This window comes from Littorina saxatilis, linkage group LG3 (assembly GCF_037325665.1).
Source record: "Littorina saxatilis isolate snail1 linkage group LG3, US_GU_Lsax_2.0, whole genome shotgun sequence".
Lineage (NCBI taxonomy): Eukaryota > Metazoa > Mollusca > Gastropoda > Littorinimorpha > Littorinidae > Littorina > Littorina saxatilis.
Window position 1 is genome coordinate 75,664,692 of NC_090247.1, and position 26,722 is coordinate 75,691,413.

General features: G+C 40.4%; 2 protein-coding genes across 2 annotated transcripts in view; one reads left to right on the forward strand and one right to left on the reverse strand.

The window, feature by feature from the left end:
- Nucleotides 1-469: 469 nt before the first annotated feature.
- On the reverse strand, nucleotides 470-14,203 carry LOC138963279 (charged multivesicular body protein 1b-like). The gene is made up of 6 exons (XM_070335341.1): nucleotides 14,043-14,203; nucleotides 12,200-12,297; nucleotides 8,461-8,676; nucleotides 6,632-6,783; nucleotides 2,457-2,538; nucleotides 470-2,272 (listed from the first exon to the last, which is right to left on the reverse strand). Exons 1-6 carry the CDS (start codon nucleotides 14,056-14,058, stop codon nucleotides 2,231-2,233), a joined length of 606 nt encoding a protein of 201 aa, XP_070191442.1. The 5' UTR covers nucleotides 14,059-14,203; the 3' UTR covers nucleotides 470-2,230.
- Nucleotides 14,204-14,450: 247 nt separating this feature from the next.
- Nucleotides 14,451-26,722, forward strand: part of LOC138961332 (nucleolar pre-ribosomal-associated protein 1-like) — a 47,792-nt gene continuing 35,520 nt past the window's right edge. The window contains exons 1-9 of the mRNA XM_070332933.1: nucleotides 14,451-14,454; nucleotides 14,738-14,893; nucleotides 17,333-17,487; nucleotides 18,017-18,304; nucleotides 20,165-20,261; nucleotides 21,988-22,070; nucleotides 22,697-22,828; nucleotides 23,770-23,894; nucleotides 26,320-26,515. Of these exons, the coding sequence (XP_070189034.1) occupies nucleotides 14,451-14,454; nucleotides 14,738-14,893; nucleotides 17,333-17,487; nucleotides 18,017-18,304; nucleotides 20,165-20,261; nucleotides 21,988-22,070; nucleotides 22,697-22,828; nucleotides 23,770-23,894; nucleotides 26,320-26,515 (1,236 nt within the window). The remainder of the gene's footprint in view (nucleotides 14,455-14,737; nucleotides 14,894-17,332; nucleotides 17,488-18,016; nucleotides 18,305-20,164; nucleotides 20,262-21,987; nucleotides 22,071-22,696; nucleotides 22,829-23,769; nucleotides 23,895-26,319; nucleotides 26,516-26,722) is intronic.

Genomic DNA, 26,722 nt, shown 5'->3' on the forward strand with positions numbered 1-26,722 from the left:
GGAGAATGCAAGTTTCCAGTACAAAGGACTTAACATTTCTTACATACTGCTTGACTAAAATCTTTACAAAAATTGACTATATTCTATACAAGAAACACTTAACAAGGGTAAAAGAAGAAACAGAATCCGTTAGTCGCCTCTTACGACATGCTGGGGAGCATCGGGTAAATTCTTCCCCCTAACCCGCGGGGTGTTTCAGGCCTCCTTTGATGTACAGAATTTGATACAGGATTCTCAGCTACTCGCCCCGGGATAGTCATAGTAAAAGAGAGACTTCAGCTTTAAGTCTTTTTGCTCATATCAAATATATCATCAGGTACGAAGAAACCCTCAAAAGTATGAGATGCACACACACCCACACACAGGGACAAGAGATAGGTGCATACATTAATATTATGAATGTCAGAAGTACATATTGTACACAAGAAGTACAGACCAAGTAGGCAAACAAACCAGCATTGGATAACAGTTTTTCACAGATAAGATCATCACTTTATTACATACATACACAATAAAACATACAATTTATAAAATGACCACCTGCCAAGGCTACACAAAACAATTAAACGAAGAAGAAAAACAAAGACAACGATGGACAATGGTGTCTGCAAACAAACTGAACAAAAAGCGAACAAAGAAAACAAATGTATGCTTCAGAATCGTCTACAAGTAGTGCACAGACAAAAGGTACACAGAGTCATATATTTACATTCACAGAAAGGAAATCCATAATAACTATATAAGTTATACAAGTCTACGAATCGAGTGTAACATACACAAAGAAATTGTGCCACCTTCTGCACCACAGTGAATATTATTAGGCCAAAAAAAAAAAAAAGGTCTGTTTACAGTAACCCGACCGACCCTAGTTTTTTCGCGCGACCCTAGACTTTTTTTTGGCATTTGGGGGGGAAAAAAAAAAAAAAAAAAATCTTGGTTTTTTTGCAAAATAACGTAAAAATATGGTTTTTGGGAGAAAGAAAAAAAAAATAAATATCCCGACCTACCGACCCTATTTTTTTGGCCTATGTTACCGTAAACAGACCTATATTTTTTTTTGGCCTTACGAAGGCTGTGTGAATGATGCATGCAAAAATGATGAGACTTTCAAACAGGCTCAGTGCTATGTTCACTAATGCCATTGCACCTTATGCTCTATGCTGATCTGCAGACACATTGATCAAACTTAGTACTAATTTCACACAGACTTAGTGTTACCTTCATCAGCCCATTAGTTTACAATCAAAAAAACACCAATCACTCATGTTGAAATTTTGCCTGAACACATGACACTTTCATTACAAAACATGTAAGCTCTCTTTCTGTCACGCATTTGGTGAAAATTCTCTCCAACTCTTTTATGCGCTATAGATTTTATACTTACTAATACAAAGATAGACGGACAAAACTAAAAGCAAAAGGAGATTGAATCGGGTATGTACACAGATTTGATTGAAAGAAGACAAAAACACCATTGACATCTAAAACACTTGACTTTACTTCAGGTTTTGACAACAGTTCAATTGTTCTAACAATACCCTTTTACAAAACTACTACATTATTTTAGTTCACTGTGTCTCACAAAGATAGTATGTACAAAAATGGATCATTTTCGGAAATAACTCCGTCGGGTCTGTATGGGTTGTGGCAGTTACCTTTTCTTGCAAAACCTTGTACAAACATTGGAGGGGCCAATCACTAGCGAGGGGTGAGTCGGAAACACATGCGTTTTTCCACGTGTTTTCAACACACCCCTCGCTTGCGATTGGCCCCTCCAATGTTTGTACAAGGTTTTGCAAGAAAAGGTCACTCGCCCACAAACCTGACAGTTATTTTCAGAATTTGCCTATTGCAAATGGGGTTTCTGCCTAGAGTACTGCATTTCAAAATCCCCCTAACGATGCATTCTAAACTAATGAAACTAGCAGAGGTCTGCCTTATTGTTCTGACAAGTGGTTATAGAAAGAAATCAAGATGCTTATTTATTCCCCCTGTGTTCCCCATCTCATCACATTGTTTAGTCTCATTTAATTTGCTTTTTTTTTCTTTTTTTTTTTAACCAGCCAAGGACTGAAGCTTTTGCCCTAGCACAGCACTTAAAACAATAAAATCTTGAATGATAGTGTGTTTTGTTGCCAGAGCTATGACAGACTTGTTTGTTGTTTATTAATCCAACCATCTTAAAGATAAAAATGAGGTCAGATAGAGGTCAATATGTTGTCTGTTGTTCTTACATCTGCCGCAGTTTGGCCAGCCGACTTGTCAGCTCATCCTGGAACAAACCAAGAACAAAATACATGTCAGTTCATAACCCAAAATTGTGTGCACTTATCCTCGTTTAAAGTTTAGGGATTGTTTTGTATATTTTCATGATAAAACTAAAATAATAATGTGAATTTGTCAGCAACGGGATGATAGAGTGATGGACATGGAAGTCTCTCTGTGCATTGACTGACCTGTTCCTGTGAAGCCTGAGTTCCGGCTGTTGTTCCAATGGCTGAACCCTGTGCTGATGGCAAGTCCATGTTCAACTCCAACCTGAAACCAGACGTCAATCAAACCATACGTCAATCAAACCAAAGTTGAAAAACTAAAGAAATCCGTACTCACAAATACAGCACAGACAAAGTTGAATTTTCACCTATGGAGCCTTCTTCAGGACAACGAATACACAAGAATCAAACCATGTGTCAGACAGAAAGGTAAGTTTTTGGCATGTTTTATTTTCGACAAAATAAGAAATTCAAATGCACATTGACCCAATTCATGTGTCAATAAGGTCAGTACAGTGGAACCCCTTTTTCAGACTTTAACCTTTGCCGGATGCCGCTTTTGACTACACACTCCCGACGATGCGGGTTTGTCTGAACCCATACATTTGAAAGAGGGTTTTTACCGTTTATTCCTCTAACGACGATGCGGGTTTGTCTGAACCCATACATTTGAAAGAGGGTTTTTACCGTTTATTTCTCTAACGACGGGGTGGGTTCAGGGAAACCCACAGCGCTACTTCAGTGGTTGCATCGAGTTTCTCCCTTCACCGACCTCTTGCAGGGGAGGGAGAGGGGGAGGGAGAGGGGGAGGGAGAGGGGGAGGGAGAGGGGGAGGGAGAGACTGAGAGAGACTGAGAGACTAAGAAAGAGAGAGAGAGAGAGAGAGAGAGAGACTAAGAAAGAGAGAGAGACTAAGAAAGAGAGAGAGAGACTAAGAAAGAGAGAGAGAGAGACTAAGAAAGAGAGAGAGAGAGACTAAGAAAGAGAGAGAGAGTCTAAGAAAGAGAGTGAGAGACTAAGAAAGAGAGAGAGAGACTAAGAAAGAGAGAGAGGGAGACTAAGAAAGAGAGAGAGAGAGACTAAGAAAGAGAGAGAGACTAAGAAAGAGAGAGAGAGACTAAGAAAGAGAGAGAGACTAAGAAAGAGAGAGAGAGACTAAGAAAGAGAGAGAGACTAAGAAAGAGAGAGAGAGAGACTAAGAAAGAGAGAGAGATACTAAGAAAGAGAGAGAGAGAGACTAAGAAAGATAGAGAGAGAGACAAACAAGAAGAGCAAACGCTCGATCGAGTCACTTTCGCAGTTCTGAATATTATATGAGGCATCAGATGGACAGGAAGAAATTGCTATTCACAACACAATGAGTCACGTTCACATAAAATTTGAGCCCGGTCACTTTTATAGTTTCCGAGAAAAGCCCAACGTTAAGTTGTGTGTTGCCGAACAGAAAAGGCTAGTTATCTCCCTTGTTTTTCTGATAACGTTCGTAAAAGGCTACAGATGTAAATACTTTGATGTAAAGAATAATCCTACAAAGTTTCAATCACATCCGATGAACTTTGTCAAAGATATAAAATGTCTAATTTTTCCTTTGACGCTGACCTGTGACCTTGAAAAAGGTCAAAGGTCAACGAAACCATCGTTAAAGTGTAGAGGTCATTGGAGGTCACGACTAAACAAAATATGAGCCCGATCGCTTTGATAGTTTCCGAGAAAAGTCCAACGTTAAGGTGGTGTCTACGGACGGCCGGACGGCCGGCCGGCCGGACAGACTAACACTGACCGATTACATAGAGTCACTTTTTCTCAAGTGACTCAATAAAGAGAGAGAGAGAGAGACAAATAAAGAGAGAGAGAGAGACTAAGAAAGAGAGAGAGAGAGAGACTAAGAAAGAGAGAGAGAGACTAAGAAAGAGAGAGAGAGAGACTAAGAAAGAGAGAGAGACTAAGAAAGAGAGAGAGAGACTGAGAAAGAGAGAGAGGGAGACTAAGAGTGAAAGAGAGAGAGACTAAGAAAGAGAGAGAGAGAGACAAAGAAAGAGAGAGAGAGACTAAGAAAGAGAGAGAGAGAGACTAAGAAAGAGAGAGAGAGAGACTAAGAAAGAGAGAGAGAGACTAAGAAAGAGAGAGAGAGAGAGACAAAGAGAGAGAGAGAGACTAAAAAAGAGAGAGAGAGACTAAGAAAGAGAGAGAGAGAGACTAAGAGAGAGAAAGAGAGACTAAGAGAGAGAGAGAGACTAAGAAAGAGAGAGAGAGACTAAGAGAGAGAGAGAGAGAGAGAGACTAAGAAAGAGAGAGAGAGACTAAGAAAGAGAGAGAGAGAGACTAAAAAAGAGAGAGAGAGACTAAGAAAGAGAGAGAGAGAGAGACTAAGAGAGAGAAAGAGAGACTAAGAAAGAGAGAGAGACTAAGAGAGAGAGAGAGAGACTAAGAAAGAGAGAGAGACTAATAAAGAGAGAGAGACTAAGAAAAAGAGAGACTAAGAAAGAGAGAGAGAGACTAAGAAAGAGAGAGAGAGAGACTAAGAAAGAGAGAGAGAGAGACTAAGAAAGAGAGAGAGAGAGACTAAGAAAGAGAGAGAGAGAGACTAAAAAACAGAGAGAGAGAGACTAAGAAAGAGAGAGAGAGAGAGAGACTAAGAGAGAGACTAAGAGAGAGAGAGAGAGAGAGACTAAGAAAGAGAGAGAGAGACTAAGAGAGAGAGAGAGAGAGAGACTAAGAAAGAGAGAGAGAGACTAAGAAAGAGAGAGAGAGAGAGAGACTAAAAAAGAGAGAGAGAGACTAAGAAAGAGAGAGAGAGAGACTAAGAGAGAGAAAGAGAGACTAAGAAAGAGAGAGAGACTAAGAGAGAGAGAGAGACTAAGAAAGAGAGAGAGACTAAGAGAGAGAGAGAGAGACTAAGAAAGAGAGAGAGACTAAGAAAGAGAGACTAAGAAAGAGAGAGAGAGAGACTAAGAAAGAGAGAGAGAGAGACTAAGAGAGAGAGACTAAGAAAGAGAGAGAGAGAGACTAAGAAAGAGAGAGAGAGAGACTAAGAAAGAGAGAGAGAGAGACTAAGAAAGAGAGAGAGAGAGACTAAGAAAGAGAGAGAGACTAAGAAAGAAAGAGAGAGAGAGACTAAGAAAGAGCTAGAGAGAGAGAGAGAGACTAAGAAAGAGAGAGAGAGACTAAGAAAGAGAGAGAGAGAGAGACTAAAAAAGAGAGAGAGAGACTAAGAAAGAGAGAGAGAGAGACTAAGAAAGAGAGAGAGAAAGAGAGACTAAGAAAGAGAGAGAGACTAAGAGAGAGAGAGACTAAGAAAGAGAAAGAGAGAGACTAAGAGAGAGAGAGACTAAGAAAGAGAGAGAGAGACTAAAAGAGAGAGAGAGAGAGACTAAGAAAGAGAGAGAGAGACTAAGAAAGAGAGAGAGCGAGAGACTAAGAAAGAGAGAGAGAGAGAGACTAAGAGAGAGAGAGACTAAGAAAGAGAGAGAGAGAGACTAAGAAAGAGAGACAGAGAGAGAGACTAAGAGAGAGAGACAGAGAGAGAGAGACTAAGAGAGAGAGACAGAGAGAGACAGACAGAGAGAGAGACAGACAGAGAGAGACAGAGACAGACAGTCAGATAGACGGATAGACAGACAGACAGACAGACAGAGCAACTGACAACAGACATACAGACAGAGAGATACGGACAGACAAACAGAGAGACAGACAGTCTCTTGGAGACAAACAGGCAGACAGACACTGTTCCGCCGCTTTGGTAATTATGGGTGTAGCAGAACCCGCGCCGTCGGCAGAGGGATAGTTACAATCACTACTACTCTTTAAAAGTATGGGTATGTGTGAACCCGCGCCATCGGTAGTGTTTATGTAAATTATCATAATCAATTAATTCTGATGTTTTGGCATGTACACACTAAAAATTTGCAGACAGAGAGCAAATTAGGTGTGCGAGAGATACTTAAAATTTCAAAACGATACCTTTAATGGTTCCAGAGTTACAATGATTTTAGTGTGTCTCTGGGTACAGGTGAACCCAGGAAGCACGGCAAAGGTTAAACAAATCAGGTCTTAAAATAGGGCAAGTGTAAAATTGAGGACTCTGAACACTTCAGAAAATGCTGTTGATGAATACATTCTCTTTCTACACATACAGATTTAGGCAGTCGTTGTTCAGCTCGACCGCTAGTGTGGTCTTGAAGAACAACGCCTGTCCTGATCTGCATAAAATTTTAACTATTTTGGTAAAAAATATTAAAAAAACGTAAAATAAAGCAAATGACCCTGCTTCGTCAGCTCAGAGAACAATGCATGTCCCGATCTGCGTAAAATATTTTAGTTTAGAAAAAATACAAGTAACGTAAACCAAAGCCACTGACCCTGCTTCATCTGCCACCTGCTGCATGAGGCCGTCGACCTCGCCCTGGGGGGTGGTGAGGGTGGAGGTGTTGCACATGGTGCCCTCCATCACCTGCGACTGCACGTCCAAGTTCTCAAAGGACTGCTCGAACCGGTCCATCAACTGGGACACCTGTAACAGTCACAATCAGTACCAGTCACAATCAGTACCAGTCACATTCACAATCAGTAACAGTCACATTCACAATCAGTAACAGTCACATTCACAATCAGTAACAGTCACATTCACAATCAGTAACAGTCACGTTCACAATCAGTAACAGTCACGTTCACAATCAGTAACAGTCACAATCAGTAACAGTCACATTCACAATCAGTAACAGTCACATTCACAATCAGTAACAGTCACATTCACAATCTGTAACAGTCACATTCACAATCAATAACAGTCACAATCAGTAACAGTCACATTCACAATCAATAACAGTCACATTCACAATCAATAACAGTCACATTCACAATCTGTAACAGTCACATTCACAATCACTGAATCAGTAACAGTCACATTCACATCAGTAGCAGTCACATTCACAATCAGTAACAGTCACAATCAGTAACAGGCACGTTCACAATCAGTAACAGTCACATTCACAATCAGTAACAGTCACGTTCACAATCAGTAACAGTCACGTTCACAATCAGTCACATTCACAATCAGTAACAGTCACATTCACAATCAGTAACAGTCACAATCAGTAACAGTCACAGTCACAATCAGTAACAGTCACGTTCACAATCAGTAACAGTCACATTCACAATCAGTAACAGTCACATTCACAATCAGTAGCAGTCACGTTCACAATCAGTAACAGTCACAATCAGTAACAGTCACGTTCACAATCAGTAACAGTCACATTCACAATCAGTAACAGTCACATTCACAATCAGTAGCAGTCACGTTCACAATCAGTAACAGTCACGTTCACAATCAGTAACAGTCACAATCAGTAACAGTCACGTTCACAATCAGTAACAGTCACAATCAGTAACAGTCACATTCACAATCAGTAACAGTCACATTCACAATCAGAAACAGTCACGTTCACAATCAGTAACAGTCACGTTCACAATCAGTAACAGTCACATTCACAATCAGTAACGGTCACATTCACAATCAGTAACAGTCACATTCACAATCAGTAACAGTCACAATCAGTAACAGTCACATTTACAATCAGTAACAGTCACGTTCACAATCAGTAACAGTCACGTCCAGGTTCTTAAAGGACTATCAACTGCGACACCTGTAACAGTCACATTCACAATCAGTCATGGCACCAAACAATCACAATTCACATCAGTAATGACAACAGACTGAATCCCGAAATAACTCTTGTCATGTTTTTATTTATGCCCAGTGTTCCAAGATTATTTAGCTCAGTGGGAAAATAACTCTGTCGGGTTTGTATGGGTTGTGAAAGAGTGAATACCCTTGCTTATTACTCAGACAAACATTAGAGGGGCCAATCACCAGCGAGGGGTGTGTCGGAAACACGTGGACAGGAGCACGTGTGAAGCTATTTGTCAGAGAAAAAAGCAAGGGCATTCACTCTTTCACAACCCATACGAACCCGACGGAGTTATTTCCAAAAATCATCTATTACCCGTAGAGATGTCGCTACCCTTGTCAAACTTGCACAACAACACAGAAAGTATCTTTATTTTGGATGAAAAACAAATCTGTTAACAACAAAAATAACAAGTTGTAGATCTGAAAAATCCTAACCAACAGAAAAAAAAACCCTGAAAAAAACATAACTAAACATGAAGTACTGTGACCAACACACACCTTTTCCAGGTTCATAGACTTCATGGCACTCTCCATTGACTTGACGACGCCTGCCATGGAGTTGGTGACTTGTCTCGTTGTGACGGCTGTTTGAACGCGGGATGCCACAGCGTCTATTCTCGCTGACATGCGACGGTAGTTCAGTGCTTGGTTCTTCTGACGAATTGCGTTTTCTGCATGAATTTTGGCACCTTCCACGTTTCCTTTTTGGATAGCCTGGGAATTGAGATGTATTCAGTGTTACAATTAGAATATATTAGGGTTAGGGTTATATCTTAATATAGATAAGTCATGTGCTCATAATTTTCTACAGAACTAAACAAAATTTTTTTTTTAAATTCTCCCTTGCAAGGTACACACAGTACAGAGTCCATTGCCAAAATGATGTTCTTCTAGTTCTCATCCACACCCAGACTATACTAAAGATACCATAAAAAAGAATAAAATACATTTGGTTGGGGAATCAGAAGAATTGGTTTTTTGGCTCACGTAAGTGTAGCCTATGCGATGGTAAACTTTGTCTGTCTGTGCGTGCGTGCGTGCGTATGTATGTATGTATGTGTGTATGTCTGTGGTAGAAACTTTAACATTTTTGGCTAAACACCGAAATACTCATTTCACGTGGTTAATTTTCAAGCACCATCTTCAAATTATTGAAGCAATGATCAACATTGTGTCGGCATGTGTGTAGTTAAAGCGTGTATCCAAAGAAAACGGGTGGTGGGGGGTTTTGAAGGGGTACAAGCAGTTGACTGATTTGTGTCGTGTTTGGCATGTAGACGGCAGGTCAGGTGTCAAGATCAGGTCAGGGGTCGCGCGAAGGATTGTGGTCCAGTTCTCACCTCGCCGATTCGCCGGGGAAGACGATTTCATGTTGTTCGGTTTCTAAGCTCCAGAAAAGTAAATAAAGAAGATACCAAAGGGAGATTTCCTACAATTTGATCTGCACAGCGTGTTTCCAATGTCCACGCGAGGAAGAGCTGTCGAAAGCGCGGCACGGTCAGTGTCAATCTTGCAGCCGTATCCCGGTAAGTTCAGAGACAGATCTAGTGTCTCCCACTCTGATAACGTGTCACCTACTGTTAATCCGTTTTGTTTTAATTTCTTTTTATTTCAGCAGACACGGATGTCAAACACAGTGCTAGGCAGTCACCTCTAGTGAAATGAGTTGATCTAAAGTGCCTGTAATGTTTGGATGTCTTTGCTCGTGGTTCGATTTATGTGAATTTCAAGACTTGCAGTAGAGTCTCAAGTTAAGTTTACTCTGCCCGAAAAAAACTGTCCACCATTTACTTGAACATGCAGATATAAGGAAATGGAATGAATCTGTTCTCAAAGTCAAAATGATCACGATTTTTTCCTCAGATTCAAAACATGCACTGTCATGGTTTTGTCTGTACAATTTAGTAAGTCTTAAGTACTTTGCAACAACTTCCTTGAACGTGAAAGACAGTTTTTGAATGCTAGATCTGTATCGCGTTTCATTCCAGACTCGATCCTCTCTTTGATTGTAGATCTACTGTTTGCTGTTTACGCACTATCATATGATTCGCTATGTAACGTTTGGTAAGCTTACCTTGCCACAGCTTTCTTGTCTTTGTTGGCATTTCTGGCTGTGTTGACCGTCAGAATTATTTTAAGAACCAGGCTGCTGCAGTCGACATGTTTCGCATATTGTAGGGTTACCATGCTGCATAGGTAAAGTGGCTTGTATAACCTGACTATTCTGTTTCAAAACACTGTTTATATTTGTGTAGGTTGTAGTCATCATAACTAATCGCATTTTGCCATTTGTTTCAGAAAGGAGGTTAACCTACAACAAGATCGACGCTATGTCAGATATATGCCTCAGCCACATGAAGACTTCCGAATTTAGATCTACTCGGCATGGTGACAAGTCTTGATGAAAAGTATAGGACTGAGGACAGCAGTGGAAAAAGTGCCCACATGGCAGGTACCGGCTAACCTATTACCCCAGTCATTTTATCTGTTTGCCTTCTTTTGAAAATTATACATGGAGTTGATATGATGCGTTAGTTTTAACTGTGTGTGTGCGTGTGTGTGTGTGTGTGTGTGTGTGTGTGTGTGTGTGTGTGTGTGTGTTTGTGTGTGTGTGTTATGGAGTGAGTGAGTTTGTGTTATGTTACTGTTTGTTGATTTCTTACGGGAGCCTTGAAGGCTTCGCCTCTTGTTTCAATTAGCTATTTATAGTTATACTCTCAGATGTGATACACTATTATTATTATTATGAAGAGCTTATATAGCGCGAACCACAACTGTGCTCTCCGCGCTTTACATATTAATTTCTGCCGTTTGAAATGGAATTTTTTACAGACAGACAGACAAACAGACATTTTTTACACACAATATATAACGCATTCACATCGACCAGCAAACTTCAAGCCTATTAGGCGAACATTCACCTTTCACAGCCTATTATTCCAAGTCAAACGGGTATTTGGTGGACATTTTTATCTATGCCTATACAATTTTGCCAGGAAAGACCCTTTTGTCAATCGTGGGATCTTTAACGTGCACACCCCAATGTAGTGTACACGAAAGGGACCTCGGTTTTTCGTCTCACAAGAGGCGAAGCCTTCAAGGCTCACGTAAGAAATCGACAAACAGTAACACAAACTCATCTCATTTTTCGTCTCACTTGAACCCACCACCTAGGTTAGGAAAGGGGGGAGAAAATTGCGGCCTGACCCAGGCCTGAACACGCAACCTCTCGCTTCCGAGCGCAAGTGCGTTACCACTCGGCCACCCAGTCCAGGCTAACAGCAACACTACTTTAATTTTACAAAAAATTAAAACACTAACTGAGTTATAAAATAATCAAGCAATACAAAACTTGTAACTGTAAGTTTTTTAGTTTCAGTTCATGTAACGCACGCTTTACTTCACAACATAGCAGGAGTTAGAACATAACAATTACATGTGCTAAACAGCTGACAGCACAGCGATACCGCAGCATGCTGATCGAGTGGTCAGTCAGGTCACAAAACTCACATCATATCGTAGCTTAATGCGTTGCGCTAGGTTGTAAAGTCGCCGCATCAGTGTCGTTATTAGAGTTCGTTAGTTGTGACTAAAGTGAAAATGCAATTTTCTTTGTTCTATAATTGGGGTGAATGTTTGTGTCAGCACTTTTCTAGACCTACTAATTTGGAAAGAAACTTTTTTTTTAGGTTGTAGCAAAGTACCATATGACCTCTGACAAGACTCAAGAAATCCTACAGGAAATGCACCCGGGTGTATTCCAGGTATACAGGAAAAACACCTACAGGGAATGCACCTACAGGGAATGCAAGGGAATGTACCTACAGGGAATGTACCTACAGGGAATGTACCTACAGGGAATGTACCTACAGGGAATGCACCTACAGGAAATGTACCTACAGGGAATGTACCTACAGGGAATGTACCTACAGGGAATGCACCTACAGGGAATGCACCTACAGGAAATCTACCTACAGGGAATGTACCTACAGGGAATGTACCTACAGGGAATGTACCTACAGGGAATGCACCTACAGGGAATGTACCTACAGGGAATGTACCTACAGGGAATGTACCTACAGGGAATGCACCTACAGGGAATGTACCTACAGGGAATGTACCTACAGGGAATGTACCTACAGGGAATGTACCTACAGGGAATGTACCTACAGGGAATGTACAAACTTTTGGTCGACTTAGACCCCTTCTGCGTTAGTTAAGTAACACTAACACTTACCTTCTTGAGTTTGACTTTTTCATCTTTCTCAGACTTCTCGCATTTCTTGGCATTTCTCTCCAAGTCCTTTGAAGCGAACTTGAGATTGAACAGGTGTTCTCATTTGGTTAAGGAACCAAACAGGCATATGGCAAAACAAAAACATGTACAATTTTACTGAAAATGAAGTTGGGCTACCTGATAAAGAGGCCTTGGTTTAATACTGAATCATACAAATGCAGTTATCAGCTGAGAAGGGATATGTTTCTTAACTTATAACAAGTACACATGCAGGCCCTCTAGACTATAATAAGTCTATACTGAATAGGAACCAGTCACTGAGTCAGACTCAGGCAGAGAGCATCTCGTTACTCCCCCGGCTCGTTACTCCCCCGTCTTGTTACTAACCCTAACCCTAAGGGTGAGTAACGAGCCGGGGGAGTAACGAGCTGATCCCCTCAGGCACACCCACAAAAAAAGAACAACAAACAAACATCAAACTAAAGTAACACAAGAGGCGAAGCCTTCAAGGCTCACGTAAGAAATCGACAAACAGTAACACAAACTCAATCACTCCGTCACACATACACACATACACACAGTAAGCATTGGTGACACTGTGCAGGAAAGCGAGACACTAGATCTAGATCTGTCTGTCTGCATGTAGCCTACTTACAGACACGACTGCCAAATAGTCTCGGCCCGCTCAAAATAACAATGACCGAGACATTCCTTCGCGTGACGTCTAACCCTCTTACGCCATAATGTGACGTCTTCAAATGACGAAATGTTAAAGTTTCTACCACAGACATACACACGCACGCACGCACATACGCACATACGCACATACGCACAGACAGACAAAGTTACGATCGCATAGGCTACACTTCGTGAGCCAAAAAACCACACGACATTGACAGATGTATTAACTTAGGGGAATAAAGATAGATCTATATCATTGTCAAACAAAATATATATTAATAAAGCCTATGGGTATTCCAAGCTTTTGCAAACTTCAAAGCATAGCAGGGCATGTGGTACGGCTATTTCGCGAAAGCTGCTCAGATATTGCTCCGTGTTGCGTCTGCTTTTTGTTGTCTTTTGTGTTCTTGTTTTTCCTGATGAAGCTTCCATAAGCGAAAATTCGTATCGTCTTGTCCCGTTCTTGTATTGGTGAGTACAGTATTCCTTTGTTTTTTAACTTTGTTCATCTTACCACAGTCACTTCGTTGTTTAGATTTGCTCAGATATTGTTTTCCGTAAATTAGACTATGTGTATGTCACTGTGTGAGTGTGTGTCACTGTGAGAGAGAGAAAAAGAGAGAGAGAGCTAGACGCTGACACTAGTTTGAGAGATGAAAACATAGGCAAAGAAGACAGTTTTTTACTTGCAGTTGCAGAAGAGATTTTTTATCAACAAGATTCGCATTAAGTTATTATTATTAATCAGTAAACTGAGTCACTGTCACTTTTGCTAGTTTACGGGTTAAACTTAAAAGATCTAAAAAAAATTACTAAGTACTGACCACTATAGTAAACTATTCAAAATTCACACCTAACATGCAGTAATGGTTAACATACACACATACATGTATAGCTTGATGAAGTTGATCAGCTGATTATTCCACCCTACATCAGTACATGATCCTAAAAATCTGCTTTTCATCGGCTGTAGTAGCATTTCTGTGACAATGTTGTGCATATTTCTGACTTTAGACATACTTCACACGATTAAATGAAGAATTCACAGGTAGAATAGTTTTCTTGTTTACATTTTCACTTGTCCGATCTTCCTGCTCAGTGAAAGTGAAGAACACATCAAATCACACACTGAACATCAATACTTCAGAACAAAAAAGGATACTGTCAAGGCCCGACATCTTGATGGACAGCTACTTTAGTCACCAGTCACGCAATGAGGAGTTTACTTTTGGTGTGTTAATTGATGAAATGACTCCTTTCCGTGTGACTCTATCCTATTTTCGTCACGATTTGGAAACTTCCGTCTTGCTACAAACGTCATCGATTTTTGTTGTGATAGGGATGCTCTTGCGCAATACATTTTCCATCAAAAATACATGATGTCATTTACCAAATCGAATGAAAAATTACCCAGATTTTTCCAAATGTATTTCCTTTTATGCAAAATTCATACACTGTTTGATCTTATATGGATAATTTTCAACAATGAAGCAATTGACTTTACAATATAAGAATTCCTCCCCCTGACGTACCGGAAGCACGTGTGGCTGTGTACATTTTGGTGCACAAGATGGGTGAGTACTTGCGGACGACTGTAGTTGAACTGTTCTACAACTTTTGATCAGAAGAAGGATATTTGTTTAACTGATCTTACACGCGATGAAGAGACATGTCAATGCCCTTTCCATCTCAATGCTTGCTGACATTATTAAGGATGTCCCGGGGATGTTGATAGTAAGCTGGAGTTTAGGTTGTACTGTACTTTCGGTCTTCAGACTGTTCAGTGACTAACATTCCCTATGTTTTCAGAATGACAAGAAGATGCTGTTGGTGAACAAATTCACTTTTTTTTTGCAGGTATCAAGGACCAGAAAGGGAAGAAGAGGCTGAAGAAAAAGTCGTCTGATGGAGCTGAACCGGTGTCCAAGAAGCAGAAGACTGATGCCGCAGAGATGGAGTTCAGTCACATCAAATTCAAGTTCTTGCTTCGTAGTCCAGAAACCGTAGCCACAGGTATGCATTACATATCCCACATACATTTAAAGTTTTGCACAATTATAATTGTAATTCCCCAAACCATGTATTTTCACCTGTAGGTCTTGTTGTGGCAGTTGACGCATTACTTTACTAATTGAACTTAAAGAGGAGAAAAGACAGCAAGAGAAAACTTGGGAACACAATCAAATCATGAATGAGCAACTCACGCACACACACACAAGTACGCACACACATACATACAACAAACAATGTGTCGATCGGACATTGGATTTCCCTTCTTTGAGCCATGTGACGTCGGAGGCCTACAAAACTTCATATTTGGGCGTTTCAGGTTGACCGAAACTTTAAAGGAACTACAAAACACAGGTCATGTGTTTTATTGCATGTGTGTGTGCTCTTCAATCGTCAAAACAACAACAAAGTCAGTACATGACGTGTGTTTTGTAGTTCCTTTGAAGTTTTGGTCAACCTGAAACACCCAAATATGAAGCTTATGTGTTTGATTGCTTGTGAGTGTGCTCGTTCAATCGTCAAAACAACAACAAAGTCAGTACCTGAAAGGAATTCGATCAATGTGCGCGCCTTCGTGAGCGAGGCTGGTACTACATATTGTTCATACGAAATGACAAACACAGGTTACAAGCGATAACGCGCAAAAGTACTGGTTTATTTGTTTTACATCTGATATTAGATATCAGTAATGCATATATGTATTTACAGTACTACGTATTGCGGTAAAAAACTTATGAACAGAAAGAAAAAGAGAAAAGAAAACAAATTATTAGACATGGCAAAAGTATCAAAAGCATTAACAAGACACAAGAAGTAAAAACAAGAAAAATAAACAATCACAAGACAGGCGAAGACAAACAGACAAGAAAGTTACAAATACCAAACACTCGTTGGTTAGTCCTTCAACAACAATAAAGAGTTACGTTCCGTACGTTCAACAATACCATAAGCACTAAGAATACTCAAGAAACTTAGCATACATACGTTTAAAACCAAAATGGCTACTTTCAGAAAAATACAAAACGTTGACTCATCAGGCCAGGAATACAAAGCAAACTGTCATACCCAAAAAAGTCTAACGACAACGTTCCTGCGTTAATCAAAGTCACAAACAAGATATTTACTCATCCACTTTCCCTCAATAACGTTACAAGAAATAAGCCCGTTTACAAACGATCACCACAGACCGCAAGCTCTTTTACCTAAATTCTTTTAACGTAAGGCTGAAAAAGTCGGAGAAAACGTTTCACTTCGAACTTCGTTAACCACAGAAAACACAAGTTATCATTATAAACATTAGCGACTTTCTAGCGTCTACAAATCATTGCTGTACGTTCACAACACTAGAACAGTTGAACACACAATAAAGAAACACTACAACAAGTCAGACGTTATACACAAACAACTCACAAAGTCATTACAAAATGACGACCAAAATACAACACAAACAAGTAACAACAAAATTACCTTATGCGCTGTGTGGGTTGACCAGCAGTACCAAAACGTGTTGCCTCTCAAACGAAGGGCACAAAACAATTCACACTTGAGAAACAACTGTCTCCAAGAACATTACGTTGACGTTAAAACATAAGAAACACTCCGTTGGTTCACTTGTTAACCTTCATACGTTTACAGAACAAAAACCAAACACTTCCTAAAACCCTCAGATCGACTGACGAGACAGGAGTCAAGCAGTGGTATTTATGGAAACAAAAACCTAACATGGAATAGTTATTCAAAAGTCAAAGGTCACCGGATTGACCAACCAACAACATTCCTAAGACAGAATCGGGTGAAACTACTATTTTACAACCAATCAGTAACCGATCACGCACTCCGTGCATGCTCAAAACTTAAAACGGTATATTTACAGAAAGAAGACCAAGGAACTAGCTGACATTACAAAACTAAAAACACGTGAGTCACACGTATTCTAAAACTTGCAACGCAGATTCGCAGGGCTCACCCCAAAATCAAGACACGGAAAAGAGCACGTGAATCTCACGGTGTTCTAAAACTAAACGACGCAGTTTGTGACGCTCCGACCAAAACCAGGTCACAACAACTGAACAAGGAGCACGTGAATCTCACGTAAAAATATTAACGCTCCACAAAACGGGTCACAACAAGGTGCCACAATAAAAACACGGTTTACTTCTTTTTACATCGTGCAATGGCTTGAGCAAACGTAATTACAACAAAAAGTAGGTGAATGCATGCCACATCGGCATGCACAATCAATACATAAATGTTTTTTGCGTTTTTGACCAAAATATGACATTTTACACAGATCTCGACAGTCATTGTTCACCTCGACCACTATCGCGGTCTCGGAGAACAATGACTGTCTCGATCTGTGTAAAATGTCATATTTTGGTCAAAAACGCAAATAACGTATATTATTGCGCACAGAGCCTAATAATACCTTGTGTCCTTCTTCAGGCTTGCAGACATTCTTGGACATTAGTTGCAAGGCTGATGATGATGATGATGACAACGATAACGAGAGACTTCTGCTGCTGGAGGCCTATCTCAAATCATCTCCACAGTGTTCAGAAGTGCTGGATCTTATCACCCCAAAGACCAGTGCTATCGAGGTAAATAAACTATATGTGTGTTGTGTCATTACTTTGATGCAAATAGTGTCCCTTTAACAAACATGTCCAGAAAAGAAACATTCAGAAGAAGCATGACATATGAAATAGATATTATACATGTGAGACCAACATGACTGTGCCTAACAAATAAACAAAGTATGAAGAGTAAGATAGTTTCAGTTTTAGATCAATCTATTCCCAGTTGAATTTGTTAATTTGTCTTAATCACCCTTTAGACGTTTTCAGGATTTTTAAGCAGTATAGTAGAGTGAGAACCCAAGGACAAGCTTTTCAAAATGAGGCGTAGCATGTACCATGCTTCCGATTAGCTTATCCTGTAATCGGGACGAACAACTAACCCTAATGATATATGGGTGTTATGCAGCGGGCACTCAATGTGATACCGTTTTCTTTGCAAATACATCAACATTTTTAACATCTTATTGTTTTATAATTACTGCATGAAACTAGCATTGTTAATCTCACCTGCACAAAATTATCTATCGGTCTTTTTCCTCCAATCCTACAGATCAGCCTGTTGTTCACCTGGCTGCGTCACGTGCTACAAGAATGCCCCCGGGTGATGGAATCGTTCGCTGACCTGCAGCACCACCTGGTGAAGACGCTGCTCACCAAGCACACCCACCTGGTCATCAACAGTCTGCGCAAGGGGAGCAAACCCGCACACGTTAAGTCCACGCTCCTCCTGCTGGTGACCATCGCCAGTCTGGGACTGAGGTTTGCCAAGTTGCTGCAACTCCATCTTGACTTCACACACACCCACTGGGTGCCGCTCCTGTCGTACCGAGACAGAAAGGTGAGTGAGTGAGACAGAAGAGTGAGTGAGTGAGACAGAAAGGTGAGTGAGTGAGACAGATAGGTGAGTGAGTGAGACAGAAAGGTGAGTTAGTGAGACAGAAAGGTGAGTGAGTGAGACAGAAAGGTGGGTGAGTGAGACAGAAAGGTGAGTGAGTGAGACAGAAAAGTGAGTGAGTGAGACAGAAAGGTAAGTGAGTGAGACAGAAAGGTGAGTGAGTGAGACAGAAAGGTGAGTGAGTGAGACAGAAAGGTGAGTGAGTGAGACAGAAAGGTAAGTGAGTGAGACAGAAAGGTAAGTGAGTGAGTGAGACAGAAAGGTGAGTGATTGAGACAGAAAAGTGGGTGAGTGAGACAGAAAGGTGAGTGAGTGAGACAAAGGTGAGTGAGTGAGACAGAAAGGTAAGTGAGTGAGACAGAAAGGTGAGTGAGTGAGTGAGACAGAAAGGTGAGTGAGTGAGACAGAAAGGCGAGTGAGTGAGTGAGACAGAAAGGTGAATGAGTGAGACAGAAAGGTGAGTGAGTGAGTGAGACAGAAAGGTGAGTGAGTGAGACAGAAAGGTGAGTGAGACAGAAAGGTGAGTGAGTGAGTGAGACAGAAAGGTGAGTGAGTGAGTGAGACAGAAAGGTGAGTGAGTGAGACAGAAAGGTAAGTGAGTGAGTGAGACAGATAGGTAAGTGAGTGAGACAGAAAGGTGAGTGAGTGAGACAGAAAGGTAAGTGAGTGAGACAGAAAGGTAAGTGAGTGAGACAGAAAGGTGAGTGAGTGAGACAGAAAGGTGTGTAGAGCGATTCAGAGTACACTACTGGACCGATCTTTATTAAATTTTACATGAGAGTTCCTAGGTATGATATCCCCAGACGTTTTTTTCATTTTTTTGTTAAATGTCTTTGATGACGTCATATATTCCGGCTTTTTGTAAAAGTTGAGGTGGCACTGTCACACCCTCATTATTCAATGAAATTTATTGAAATTTTGGCCAAGCAATGTTCGACAAAGGCCAGACTTTGGTATTGCATTTCAGCTTGGAGGCTTAAACATTAATTGATGCCTTTGGTCATTAATAATCTGAAAATTGTAATTAAAATTATATTTTTATAAAACGATCCAAAAACAATTTCATCTTATTCTGCATCATTTTCTGATTCAAAAAACATTTAATATGTTATATTCGGATTACAAACAATCTCTGAAAATTAAAAATATAACAATTATGATTAAAATTAATTTTCGGAAATTGATTTAAAAACAATTTCATCTTATTCCTTGTTGGTTCCTGATTCCAAAAACATATAGATATGATATGTTTAGATTAAAAACAAGCGCAGAAAGTTAAAAAGAATAGAGATAAAGAAAAGCGTGCTAACCTGCTCAGCGCAACTACTACCCCGCTCTTCTTGTCAATTTCACTGCCTTTGCCACGAGCGGTGGACTAACGATGCTTCGAGTATACGGTCTTGCTAAAAAAAATGCAGTGCGTTCAGTTTCATTCTGTGAGTTCGACAGCTTGACTAAATGTTGTATTTTCACCTTACGCGACTTGTTTCTCTTATTAATATTTATATGCATGAAAAAGAATGGTCTTTAATGGAAAGATCTGACTTTGCCTCAGGAAAACAAAATGGTGAATATGAGAGGTCACTGACTGAATATTTGACTTGCTCAGTTAGAAAGTGAAGTGTGGTGAAGTGTCTGAAACGTAGCAACAGCTAAACCATTGCTTTTTGTCACTCTTGTAAAAGTTAAACCAATAATACCAATGAGTAAGAACCAACTTTTAATTCTTTTGCACTTGTGGAGGGGGGATGGGGGGCAGAGGCAACTATGTTTCTAATGGCTTGTGTGTTTATACACTGTCAGGATGAGGCGGATGTGCGAGCATGCATGACGGCCTTCCTCATGAAACTGCTTCAAGTCGAGGATGAGGAGCTGATCAGGAGCCTGGTGGACCAGAAAGGTATGGTACAGTTCAAGCCCCCCTTTACACACACACACACACCGCCATATAAGATTCTCTCCCTGTTAAAACCTTGATTTAAAAAAAAAAAATTATATCGCGCACATATCTCACCACACGAGGCGACTCAAGGCGCATGTTACCTATTAATGCCGTGTGAGATGGAATTTTTTACACAATATATCACGCATTCACATCGGCCAGCAAAGCTCAGGGTTCGTACAGAGTCCTTGAACCCTGGAAAACTCCTTGAAAACTGGAAAACCTTTTCCAGGCCTTGAAAAGTGCTTGAAAATAGAGTTTTGTTAAATAGTCATTGAAAAGTACTTGATTTTTCCAAATTGTTGGCTAAACATTTCGTCAGCAGTTTGTCTTATTTTAAAAAAAATGCAACCCCCTTTTTTTTCGTCAAATACAGTACACACATTTTGTGAGAATAAAAGATCGAGTGAAAACGAAAGCAGACGAACTAACTATTACTAGTCACCCGTGAAGTTGGCAAGGGAAACAACTACGAAATGACTAATAGTTTGCAGACTTGAAAAACCGAAGGTAAGCTTGGTGCTTTGCATTAATTTGAGGAAAATCATGTCCTTGAAAAGCATTTATTTGGTCCTGGAAATGTCCTTGAAAACTCATTGAATTGTATCAGCTCTGCCCTGCAGGAACCCTGAAAGCTCAAGCCTATTAGGGCGAGCATTCACCTTTCACGGCCTTTATTCCAAGTCACACAGGTATTTGATGGACATTTTTATCTATGCCTATACAATTTTGCCAGGAAAGACCCTTTTGTCAATCGTGGGATCTTTAACGTGCACACCCCAATGTAGTGTACACGAAGGGACCTCGGTTTATCGTCTCATCCGAAAGACTAGCATTTGAACCCGCCACCTAGGTTAGGAAAGGGGGGGAGAAAATTCCTAACGCCCTGACCCAGGGTCGAACTCGCAACCTCTCGTTTCCGAGGCAAGTGCGTTTACCACTCGGCCACCCAGACCCATATTTTGGTATTTACTACTCATTACCTCTGTAAATAACCCCCTTTCTCAATTATTTTGTTAGGTCTTTAAAGAGGGTTTTCACTGTACTTGATGTTGTGACACCTTTGATGAGAGGACAGCCAAAATGTCTCCACAGTTCAGGTGTCCTCTTAAAACAGGGGTGATTGGGTTGCATGAGATTAAAACACAAGACTACAGATGGTGTCCTTTTGGGGGAGACTTCCTCTCATTGCAGAGGCCAATGTCACAGGCAATATTACACTTGAATATGTTACAATGTGTGGTGTGTGTTATTGTGTCAGCAGGCCTTGGCTGTGTGCTATGTTGACAATGACCCCCCACGGGTTAGGGGGAAGAATTTACCCGATGCTCCCCAGCATGTCGTAAGAGGCGACTAACGGATTCTGTTTCTCCTTTTACCCTTGTTAAGTGTTTCTTGTATAGAATATAGTCAATTTTTGTAAAGATTTTAGTCAAGCAGTATGTAAGAAATGTTAAGTCCTTTGTACTGGAAACTTGCATTCTCCCAGTAAGGTAATATATTGTACTACGTTGCAAGCCCCTGGAGCAATTTTTTGATTAGTGCTTTTGTGAACAAGAAACAATTGACAAGTGGCTCTATCCCATCTCCCCCCTTTCCCCGTGGCGATATAACCTTCGTGGTTGAAAACGACGTTAAACACCAAATAAAGAAAGAATGTTGACAATGTATCACCTGTTTGCAGCCTTGCTACAGGAAGTTATGGTGGGGTTGAAGTATGATCAGTCAGAATATGTCGCTGCCAACCTCAAGACGATTCACAAATCTGTAAGTCAAACGTTTTTTTATCCTAACTCTTTTCTTCTGTATCTTTTACGTATGCCATTAAATCAAATGTTGGGTAGCTCAGTCATTTTGAATAATTCCTACTTTGGTTGAATTAAAATGTTGTGTTTCTAGTATACTGTATTGAATGTGTGTATGGTTTCTATACTTGTTTTTTATTTTATTTACTGGGTGCAGCTCTGTCTGTTTGCGCATCCTGTTTGTTCTGTACTATGAAGCTCTTGTGTGGATCTTGATCAGCGTTTGAAGTATTGGTACTGTGTCCAGATTGTGTTTGAAGTATTGGTACTGTGTCCAGATTGTGTTTGAAGTATTGGTACTGTGTCCAGATTGTGTTTGAAGTATTGGTACTGTGACCAGATTGTGTTTGAAGTATTGGTACTGTGTCCAGATTGTGTTTGAAGTATTGGTACTGTGTCCAGATTGTGTTTGAAGTATTGGTACTGTGTCCAGATTGTGTTTGAAGTATTGGTACTGTGTCCAGATTGTGTTTGAAGTATTGGTACTGTGTCCAGATTGTGTTTGAAGTATTGGTACTGTGTCCAGATTGTGTTTGAAGTATTAGTACTGTGTCCAGATTGTGTTTGAAGTACTGGTACTGTGTCCAGATTGTGCTGAACAAGAGTGTGGGTAAGAGCGCCAAGATGTACCTCTTCAACTCCAGCGTGCTCAAGGAGTTGCTGACGCTCTACCAGTGGCCGGGACCCAAACACTGGAAGCGACAGCCCTCACAGGAAGAGGTTTGTCTCCCTTTAGTTTCACTCTGTCTGTGTGTACACGTTTTGTCAAACTTTCAGCCGTTTGTAGCCATTGCGAATAAAACAAAGTAGGCACTGCATTGTAAAGGCTTGTTCTTCCAATGAGGTAGAGATTTTGAATGATTATTTCTTATGCATTCAAATTTGATTTGCAAAACTTATGGTGTATGTACCAGGTTAAATGTAAGTATTTGAGAAAATATGTTTCTGTCAATTTCTGTGTTACATTGTTTTCAATAATTATGTCTTTGCACTGTCAGAGATAATTTTCCTTACAAGATTCTGGTAATCATTCTTAGTGTCCAACTTGGATAAAGTGGGTGATATAAAAAAATGAAGACTTTGCGTAGATCTGAGTTCCTAATTGTTGAGCGTACACTGTGTTGACATGTGCTTTACAGTGGAACCCCCCTCCACAGTACTGAGAAAATCTGGTCTTACAAAGGAGGGAGTCTTAAGATTGAGGGAGTCTTAAGATTGAGGGAGTCTTAAGATTGAGGGAGTCTTAAGATTGAGGTAGATTAACACAGGTTATGAACAGAAAATGGAAAAAAGCAAGGTCTTAAATTGGGGGGGGGGGTCTTAAAAGGGAGGCTCTATTGTATTCTATTGTATTCTATTGTATGCTATTGTATTCTAATATTTCTATTGTGTTCTATTGTATTCTATTGTATTCTAATATTTCTATTGTATTCTAATATTTCTATTGTATTCTATTGTATTCTATTGTATTCTGATATTTCTATTGTATTCTATTGTATTCTGATATTTCTATTGTATTCTATTGTATTCTATTGTATTCTATTGTATTCTATTGTATTCTGATATTTCTATTGTATTCTATTGTATTCTATTGTATTCTAATATTTCTATTGTATTCTATTGTATTCTATTGTGTTCTATTGTATCTTTTTTGTGTGCAGAAAGTGGAGTACAGTGAGGACCAGAAGGAGATAGCAGAGTTACTTCACCCCTTGCTGCTGGACCTGCTGGCCAACCACAAGCTGGGCATCTGTTTCCGCGACAAGTCTCTCGGCCTGTCCAACGAGTCAGTGCAGAGAGTTCATATATTATTGTCTCTGTGTGTTTGTGATGGAATTATGCTACAGTGGAACCCCCCTTTTAAGACCGCCAAAAATTTGAGAAAATCAGGTGGAAATCTTAAAATTGGGGTAAATTTACAGAGGTTGTGTACAGAAAGTCTGAGAAAACAGGGTCTTAAAAGGGTGGGAGTCCTAAATTAGGGGGGGGGGGGGGGGGGGGTGGGGGTGTATTAAAAGGGGCTTCCACTGTATCTGGGTGTGTGTTTTTTTCACGCTTGTTTCTGATCTTTTCATTGAAGGAGTGTATGTCATAGTCTGTGTTTAGTATGATGTGTGTCTGTGTTCTGTTTGTTCAGATATAGGCGAACTTAAGGTGTTACATGCACCTGTGTTTGGAAGATGTACTAAGTTAGTGTGAGCTGGGGGTAAGACGCATATCTTGATGATAAGAAACTGATATCAAACTCAACTTGAACCCAAGACCAGCCAAGCTTGCTTTAATACTGAGCGATATTTTTTTTATAAAATCATAAATAAAACTAACAAGAACACAACAGTAATCTAACAGACGGAAATTTGAAGGGGGCGAACATCACACAGTTTGGCTCAAAGTGATGGACCGACAGGCTTGAAAACAATTAATAAACAAAGTTTGGACCCTAACTAAGACCGAACTGGTCGCGGCTATGCTGATTTAACTTTTTCGCGACGCGCCGCCCGAATACAAGCGTTCACTGATCATGCCGTTGTCAGCACGCCGCCAGAATCCGTGCGTAAGGTGCGTGAGTCGCTTCGCCTCACACCGCCTTAATAGTAGCGTTGGAAGTGGAAAATACCACGCTGGGGATTTTCCATACGAAAACCCACGTCATAGGTTCAGAGGTCGGCTGCATTACCATACGCGACAAATAACTCCCAGAACAGTTGATTTCATTGGTTAGTTTGGATACTACAGGTCATTGACGGGACCAACCCATGCCTTAGTTTCATATTTAGGATTCCAAAATGTCGCGAGTTGTCAGTGTTGTTGCGAAGCGAAGCGGCGTGCAGAAGGAAGGTAGTGACTGTGTGTGCATGAAACAGTGGTGTTGTGATAGATGGATAAGTGAGTGATGAGGGTGAATGAGTTAGCCAAATCAAGAGCTCGAGGTGTCAATGCTACTTTGGCCAAAACCCAATGCAAGCGGACGGACGCGATTCTGGTGCCGGGAATGTTCCGGCTGTGGCCACATGGCTGTGGCGCTTTGTGTTGATCCGTGCTTCGAAGTGTGGCACACAAAGAAGGATGTTCTCCGTGCATAAACCGAGTTCTAAACAAGTCATTTATACAAAAACTGTAAATACTGTGACAGCAAGTGTTTCTTTTCTTCTATGGATAAAACCCAACGCAATGGGACTCGATTCTGGTGCCTGGAATGTGGTGTGGCGTTTTGCGTTGAGCTGTGCTCTGTGGCACTGTAAATACTGTGACAGCAAGTGTTTCTTTTCTTCTACATGGATATATTCATCATAGTCATCACCCAGTCATCTCATTGTATCATTCAGGTTAGTAAATTCTTTTTTGAGTATTCACTAACAACATTTTGTGCATATTTTCAAACATGTCTGTAGTATTTATGTGGTGCCTCTGGACTTTTTTTTATTTAAATTGTTGACATTTTCAATAGCATACCACACAAACACAACAAGCCTTTTGACAAATACAAAGTACATTTCTGAAACAATGAAAGATCTTTCTTTAATTGTGTGCAAAAAGTAAGTCTCCACATGTACTAGTTTTTTTACAATATTTTTTTCAAAATACAATATTTTTTTCAAAATTTTCAAATTTTGGTTGTCAGCAGGCTATTTATTGACATTTTCAATAGCATACCACACAAACACAACAAGCCTTTTGACAAATACAAAGTACATTTCTGAAACAATGAAAAATCTTTCTTTAATTGTGTGCAAAAAGTAAATCCCCACATGTACTAGTTTTTTTACAATATTTTTTTCAAAATACAATATTTTTTTCAAAATGTCCCAATTTTGGTTGTCAGCAGGCTATTTATATGCTTTGGCGCATGCGTTCTGAGTGTATAGTCATGTCATAGGGTGGACGTGTTGAAAGAGTTAATGGTGTGTTTTTTTTTATTCTAAATAGGAATTCACCATTCTTTTAGGGGCAAGTCACTCCAAAAATCCTAACCAGAGTGAGGTCCCTTCCATTGCCATTAGTTTTACGGCTGGGAAATACCCCCTTAAAATAAATCTGCCGTATTACGATCAGTTGGGATTTGGTTAGGGACCTAACTTTGTTTGTCTTTGTTTTCAAGCCTCTCAGTCCACACAATTTAGCCAAACTGTATGAAATTTGCCCACTTGAAATTTTCCTGAGCATGTCAGCTTATGAAAACTTTTTGTGACATGTTTCCATTTTACCGACAGCAACAAGAACCCAGCGGTGAACAAAGTGCTGCAGGCCCTGGTGACGTCCTACACCTCGCCGCTGTCTCACCGCCTGGTGACCGCCATACTCACCGCGTGTCCTGACCAGGTGCAGCCCTTCCTGCGTCTGCTGCAGCCCAACCTGGTGCCCCGCCCTGTCGACACCTGGCTCACCTGCCTCCACTTGTTCCTACAGGTATTTGTCCTTCCTGTATTATGCCATTGATTCATAACACTGACTTTAGGTTTAAGACAGACGTAACTGTGTGTTTACGTCGCCACAGAGACAGGGACAGACAAAGAAGCAGACAGATTGAACTGTGTGTGTGTGTGTGTGTGTGTTTGTCTGTGTGTGTGTGTGTGTGTGTGTGTGTGTGTGTGTGTGTGTGTGTGTGTGTTTGTG

Excerpts from the sequence above, each read along its gene's own strand:
- LOC138963279 (XM_070335341.1), bottom strand. Across the intron at positions 8,677-12,199 it reads AAAAAGTCAAACTCAAGAAG|GCTATCCAAAAAGGAAACGT; the intron begins GTAAGTGTTAGT and ends CTCAATTCCCAG. Across the intron at positions 2,539-6,631 it reads CAGGTGGCAGATGAAGCAGG|GTTGGAGTTGAACATGGACT; the intron begins GTCAGTGGCTTT and ends GTCTGGTTTCAG.